We start from the raw sequence: 7000 nt of genomic DNA on the forward strand, positions 1-7000 counted from the left end.
ATAAATGAGAGAGAAGAGGGAGAAAGAGAAATATAAATTAGTTTTTTTATTTATTTTTTAATTATAGGGGTAATTTGGTCATTTAACAAATCTTAACAAAATAATTCTAACAGTGTTAGAAATTTGGACTCAAATGGTTAAAGAAAATGCTTATAGGGACTCAGGTTGTTAAACTTTTTGCTTTTGGACTCAAATGATTAAAACCATTAAAATACAGGGACTCGTAATTTAGCCTAAGTCAAAAGTGAAAAGCCGCCCGCCGTCAGAACAAGGGCGGAGCGTTGGATGATATTAGCCTACCAACGGCCGTGGGCGGTGGCCGTACAACTTCAATCTCAAATCACCGTAACAAGAAGAAGAAGAAGAAAGTTCGTCCTCTCAATGGATAATAACCTGACCACAAACAACAACCCCCAAACCAAAGACTATTTACACTATAACCACACCGATTCTTGCAACGCCTCTCGTTGGACTGCTAGGTATTCTTATTCTATTCTCCTCATATAAATTCATATTATCTTGTGATTATCAAGCTTTTAATTAACTTCAGTTTATATCATTACCAATTTTGACCTAAGTGTTCTGATGCAGGGAGTCTTACGTGTTCATGTATGCCAGACCATGGGAAAAAGTGGTCAACTTTTACTCTAACCTGGTCAACGGTCAGACTGCATTGCATCACTTGTTTGGAACCAAGGTTAGTACTATAATAGTATTTGATTGATTTATGTTTTTTAGACACATAATCAAGTTCATACTTAAAGGATATGGTTAATGAATGATATATTTGCAGTCACAGAACATTTATGATAATGCTGTTGTAGAACCTTCTGAATATGTTGTTACTCCGGCTCAAAAACGAGCGGGACGGTGGGCGCGAATGAATTTTAAGATAGTTATGTCGTATCACGGTGGTTCATTTGATGGATGGCAGAAGCAACCGGGGTTAAATACGGTTCAAGAGTAAGATTATTTGTTACAACTGAGTGCCGTTAATTTAAGTTAACAACACTTCAAATATGCAAACACACGCACGCACACGTATACACTAGCTTTAGTTCTTTAAAGACCCGTATGATAACCAGGCTGTGTTTTGTTTACCGGGATGGAAATGCTGGAAATCAGGCCCTTCGATCAAATACAAAAACACGGTTTGAACGAACACGTTTAACTCTTTTATTATTTATCAATGAAAAACACACCAATACAATAACCCTAACCCTCTGTTTATACTAAAACTCATTCTAGTCCTAACCCGACTCAAATTCTATTAAATAAATAAATAGACTCCTAGATAAACTTTATTAGTTTAAACTAATAATTATCTCTAAATAAAAAATATAAAAGACTCAATAAATAATTCATCAAGAGTTATCTATAACCCGTCATGATTCTTATCTCCTCAATTCAAGATTAACGTCTTCAGTAAAATATCTATTGTTGTCATTAAAATGATTGGTAACTCAATCCTTGTGTTATTGATCACTCGAGAATGGGAAGTGGAAGCTCGAACCGGGGTTTAGGGGCTGGTTGTTTTTTCTGACATCGCATATGTGATATTTTAGGAAAGTTAAGTTACATGACCAAGCAAAATGATAAAACTACATCTGTGAGTTCTAACAACAGTCGAAGCAATTCTGCTGTCTGGGAATATCGCTAAAAACATGTAAATCAACTTACATAATTAGTCCTGTTGAAGGTCTATAAATCGACTTACATAATCAACCTATGAATATGGAAAAAACAAACACTTAGATTTTTTGAATCTGGAAAACCTCATTGAAACACCAACTGAATGACTAACCCATACCAAGACATCCCCTTATACGAAATTAACAAACTCTAGTATGCATAGCAATTCGCATATAGTATAAACAGAATACTGATGCATTGACATTATTGTGTTATATAGGCCATATGTTCATGAAAACTATATATTAGCTAAACAGCTTAATACAAGTCAAAATTTTCATTATTTCCTGTATAAGTTCCTGACAAACACCCGTTCATAGATAGAAAAAGAACAATGCGGTGGCACTTTGGCAGGGCCGGCCCTAAGAATTCGTGTACCCTGTTCGAGCTCGAAAAAATGTGCCCTTAGGCCTTAGCGAAATTGGGTATTTGGCTCACTAAAGGTCTAAACCTAATGCCAAAAGGGTCAATAACTAATCTAAACCATAAGAATAGTTTTGTAAGAGATCCTATGTTGGTGTTTGTATGGATGTACCCGATTAAAAAAAATTTTACATATACATATTGGGTTTTTTCATAAAAACGTGCCCCTCGAAATATCGGGCCCTGGCCGGTGGTCCTCCCCGCCCACCCCCAGGGCCGGCCATGCACTTTGTTATCTGCTTGTTATGTTATAGAATTTAAAGAACACGAAAGGAAATCTATTCCATCTTCTTTAAGTTTTTGTAGCAGAACTCACTCCCCAGTCCCCACATCAGCAAAACTCATCTTTGTTTATTAGATACACATACACATATATAAGATATATGTTCTTACTTGCTACAATTTTTTTTCGCTTGTTCTGCACAGAGTGGTTGAGAAATCTCTTGGGAAGTTTGTTGATGAAAGGAAAGCTGGATTACTGAAGGATAAAGGTCTACCACTCGAAGGCAATGTTGTTGTTGCTGGAAGAACTGACAAAGGGGTCACTGGTTTCCAACAAGTTTGCTCTTTCTGTATGTTCTTATTTTGTATTTTTATTTACATCAAATGGAACAATGAGCTCCTAAATGCATGTCTTTTTCATATATAAACAAAAATTTTAGAGAAAAATGTGTTTTCTAGTTAAATTATATAGAAGGAGATAGAGACTCGGATGAGACTTACTGCAGTTTTCATGATACGGCGAGGTTATTTATTTCTAAAGACGTATTATGGATTTATGGTGCCTTTTTAAATTTGATTGTTTATTTACTAGTTTCATTTACGCATGTCGAAGTTTAACTATCTGTGTAGGGCTGCAAACGAACCGAACGAACACGAACGAACACGAACAAGACCTTGTTCGTGTTCGTTTGTTAAGAAATATATGTGTTCGCGAACCGTTCACGAACACTTATCGAACGAGATTTTATGTTCGTGTTCGTTTGTTAAGGAAATGAACTTGTTCGTGTTCGTTTGTGTTTGTTTGTTAATTTTAGGTAACGAACAAAAACGAACGTTGACGAACACAAATGAGCACAAACTAATGTTGATGAACACAAATGGAAATAAACGAACACAAACAATCGTTCATGAACAGAATATATAATACACTGATACTTATTAGATGTTTAATTTGTCAGAATTTTGAATTATTTAAATAAATATAAAAACTAAAAACACTAATGAACTATCGAACACAAACGAACACGTTACCGAACGTTCACGAACATAAATCAACGAACACGACCTCTGTTCATGTTTGTTCATTTAACTAAACGAACGAAATTTCTTGTTCGTGTTCGTTTGTTTAATAAACGGACGAACACAAACGAACTTCCACCGAACGGTTCACGAATTGTTCGCCGAACGTTTGGTTCATTTGCAGCCCTATATCTGTGTAGCTTGTAATAATTACCTTGAATTACTTTAATGTTTAGATACTTGGAGAGAGGATGTTAGACCTGAAGACATTGAAGATGCCATTAACAGCATATTACCAGGAAAGCTCATGGTCATATCTGTTTCTAAGGTACTAACGGTCAAAATGGGTTCGGGTCAAAAGTTGTAGCATTTTGGTACTGGTCAAATGAACATAAACGAACACATTACCGAACGCTCACGAACAAAAACGAACGAACACAGCCTCTGTTCATGTTCATTTGTATAACTTATCGAACAAATTTTCGTGTTTGTTCATTTGGTAAACGAACATAAACGAACTTCCCGCCGAACGGTTCATGAACTGCTCGCTGAACGTTCGGTTCGTCTACAACCCTACCTCTAGTTATGGGGTTAGTGTTTGTAATTCATTTTGATTATTCTTTTGAACTTAGTTATTAGTATATTACAGGTACCACGTACTTTTCATCCTAATTTCTCTGCAAAGTGGAGGCGTTATATGTATATCTTCCCTTTGAATGCTGGAGAAACTGGTGAAGAAGATGCCACAATAACTTATGACGGAAAAACTAGTGACCAAAAATTTAATTTTAACGATACTATTATAGAAGAAAATTTAGAATCGCCAATTGATGATGACAAAAATGATGCAGAAAGTATAAAAAAACCAACCAGGTTCAAAGTTAGCAAGGTGAACAAGATTTTGCAACAATTAGAAGGAAAATTATTATCTTACAAGATGTTTGCACGTGATACAAAACCCGCAAGAAATACGTAAGCTTTATTTTACATAAATAAGAAAATCATTCTTTTTTTTTAATGTTCATTCTCTAACTGCATGATCTAATTTATATTTCAGTGGTCCTCCAACAGAGTGTTTTATCTTCCATGCACGAGCCACACAAGTAACTTTACCCATTGACGCAGAGGTTAATTTTTTATGGTGTTTGATTTTATTTATAGGAAAAATTACAAATTTTGTCCATTATCTTTATACCACTTTTCAAGCGGTGTCCTTTTTAACGAATGTTGACAGGCGGTGTCCTTTACTAGGTATTTTGTTGCAAGTTTACTCCTTTACACCCAACCCAGTTAAAAAACCCTGTTAATTGTTGGGTGTAAAGGACTAAACTTGCAACAAAATACCTAGGTAAAGGACTAAACTTGCAACAAAATACCTAGTAAAGGACACCGCCTGTCAACAATTAACAGGGTTTTTTAACTGGGTTGGGTGTAAAGGACTAAACTTGCAACAAAATACCTAGTAAAGGACACCGCTTGTCAACATTCGTTAAAAAGGACACCGCCTGAAAAGTGGTATAAAGATAAAGGACAAAACTTGTAATTTTTTCTTATTTATATAGTATTTATATATAATTCTTCCTAGAATTGTATGCCTTACTAACTGCTTTTTTCCACTTTTCATGAAGAAAGGAGAATATTTAGAGACAATGTGCATTGAATTGGTTGCTAATCGCTTCTTACGCAAGGTATTATACATAATTTAGACGATCTTATATCCCTTTTTAATCTACGATCATGTTGACCAGATACATTTTTGTTCTATATATTTTACATAATATATGTTAAATATGCTTACAAAAAATATATTTATTACAATAATAATCTAGGTTTCTGAATAAAGCAATTTAGTAGGTAATATGCATTTACACTTTGGACAACTTGTGACCCGTTTGACCCTTTAAACCCATTTGATCAGTTACTGTTTTAAGGATTAATTGGGTGTTGTTGACTGACAGATGGTTCGGGTCCTCGTGGCAACATCAATAAGGGAAGCAGCCGCTGGTGCCGATGATGATGCTTTGATAAAGCTGATGGATGCCACATGTAGACGTGCCACGGCCCCACCAGCACCCCCTGATGGCCTTTGTCTTGTTGATGTTGGCTATAACGACTTCGATTCACAAACTAGTTTTATCTTATAAGGTAAACCTTGAAGGTTTACTTTGACTGGACGATTTCCTTTCAAGTAACGAGTTGCCAGTTTTGACCTGAACGGGTTTTGTTGTGTTGTGCGTCAAATGGAGGAATGGGTCAGACAGGAAGAAAGTCGTATGAGGTCTATTATCTATGTATACAAGCATACAAACTCCTAAATCAGTCATTTTATTCAAAGATTTAGATATTTATTGTAACAAGTGATCGTAATTTACCCATTCGTTATTATAAAAAATGGACGAAAGAGATCTATCAACCTAACCCGCCTGTCTCATTTTGACCCGTTCTTTTTTGAGCCTGGACCCGCTTTGACCGTTGCATAATCCGTCTAGCCTGCCCATCTTACCACCTGTAGCAAGTATGCGTAGGTATCCAACACGGTTAACATTATGAATGCCCCCTTGCTTGATCTAATATGGTACCTACCTTTTGTTGATTGACTATACATACATTTACGCAGTGGTGGATCCAACCCTGTTTTGTGGGTTCACATGAACCCACTCGGTTTGGAAAAATTAGTAAGAACTTTGTATGATTTGGAAAAAATAGTGAGAATCTACCAAAACGAATCCATTGACAGAAGTTTCTGGATCCGCCACTGCATTTACGCCAACGTCCCAAATGTATAAGTTTTGCCTTGGGTCAGGGCACCCTTTTCACCTTTTGAAGTAGTTATATTTGTGTAATTATGTTGAATAAGCTTAAGAATTATATTGTTTCTAACAGTAATCTTATTCTGCAAATAAAAAAGGTGAGGACCTATGAATTAAATACACTTAGGCCAGTTTTTAACCCTCTAGGGAGCAGAGATAGAACATACCCGTGAATGATTTATTCATAAGTAAATGGGTCAAAATCTTAAAAAAAAAAACAAAAAGCAAACTTGGTTTCATTTTATATTTAATGTTCTGATTAGTTGAATTATCTGTTTACTGTTTCAGGTGCCTAGGGATTTTACAGGTTGACACTATAAAACATATTCTTCACCAAATTGAGACTCATTCAGCTGATATACACAAGTTTTTGCCATTAAATTATCTATCATCATTATTATTATTATTTGATTGTTCTGTTATAATATTTTATATGTTAACAAATTAATATGAACCATCAATTCTAAAATGGGTCCATCTTGCACAAAAATACCAACTTATCATTACTCTTGTACAAAGGTCCCATCAAAGGGAGAGATGCAATGGTCCCTCCCATGGCCTTTGACATCTCCAGTGATTTCAAGCAACATATCAGATGGAGATTTTTTATATGTATTTTTATTATCAATCAATTATAGAATGATTATTCTAATTTATAATTTAACAAAGGTAATTTGATTACAAATATTAGAGTTAAATGTCATTTTAGCCCATGTGGTTTGGGTCAATCTGCCAGTTTAGTCCAAAGGTGTCATTTTTTACCTGTGGGTCCAAAAAGGTTTCACCGTTGCCATTTTAGTCCATCGGGTTAACTTCATCCATTTTTTCTGTTA

General features: G+C 35.3%; 1 protein-coding gene across 1 annotated transcript; it reads left to right on the top strand.

The window, feature by feature from the left end:
* Positions 1–260: 260 nt before the first annotated feature.
* On the top strand, positions 261–5732 carry LOC110886227 (tRNA pseudouridine synthase A). The gene is made up of 9 exons (XM_022134002.2): positions 261–479; positions 592–697; positions 794–963; positions 2542–2687; positions 3594–3685; positions 4007–4329; positions 4415–4484; positions 4986–5045; positions 5316–5732. Exons 1-9 carry the CDS (start codon positions 286–288, stop codon positions 5499–5501), a joined length of 1347 nt encoding a protein of 448 aa, XP_021989694.1. The 5' UTR covers positions 261–285; the 3' UTR covers positions 5502–5732.
* Positions 5733–7000: the final 1268 nt, after the last annotated feature.

The sequence above is a fragment of the Helianthus annuus genome, chromosome 10 (assembly GCF_002127325.2).
Source record: "Helianthus annuus cultivar XRQ/B chromosome 10, HanXRQr2.0-SUNRISE, whole genome shotgun sequence".
Classification (NCBI taxonomy): domain Eukaryota; kingdom Viridiplantae; phylum Streptophyta; class Magnoliopsida; order Asterales; family Asteraceae; genus Helianthus; species Helianthus annuus.

Bases quoted from the DNA above. Each gene is read 5' to 3' on its own strand.
- LOC110886227 (XM_022134002.2), top strand. From the start codon at position 286: ATGATATTAGCCTACCAACGGCCGTGGGCGGTGGCCGTACAACTTCAA. The intron at 4,485-4,985 runs GTTAATTTTTTA...CTTTTCATGAAG, and splicing joins CTTTACCCATTGACGCAGAG to AAAGGAGAATATTTAGAGAC. The intron at 5,046-5,315 runs GTATTATACATA...GTTGACTGACAG, and splicing joins CTAATCGCTTCTTACGCAAG to ATGGTTCGGGTCCTCGTGGC.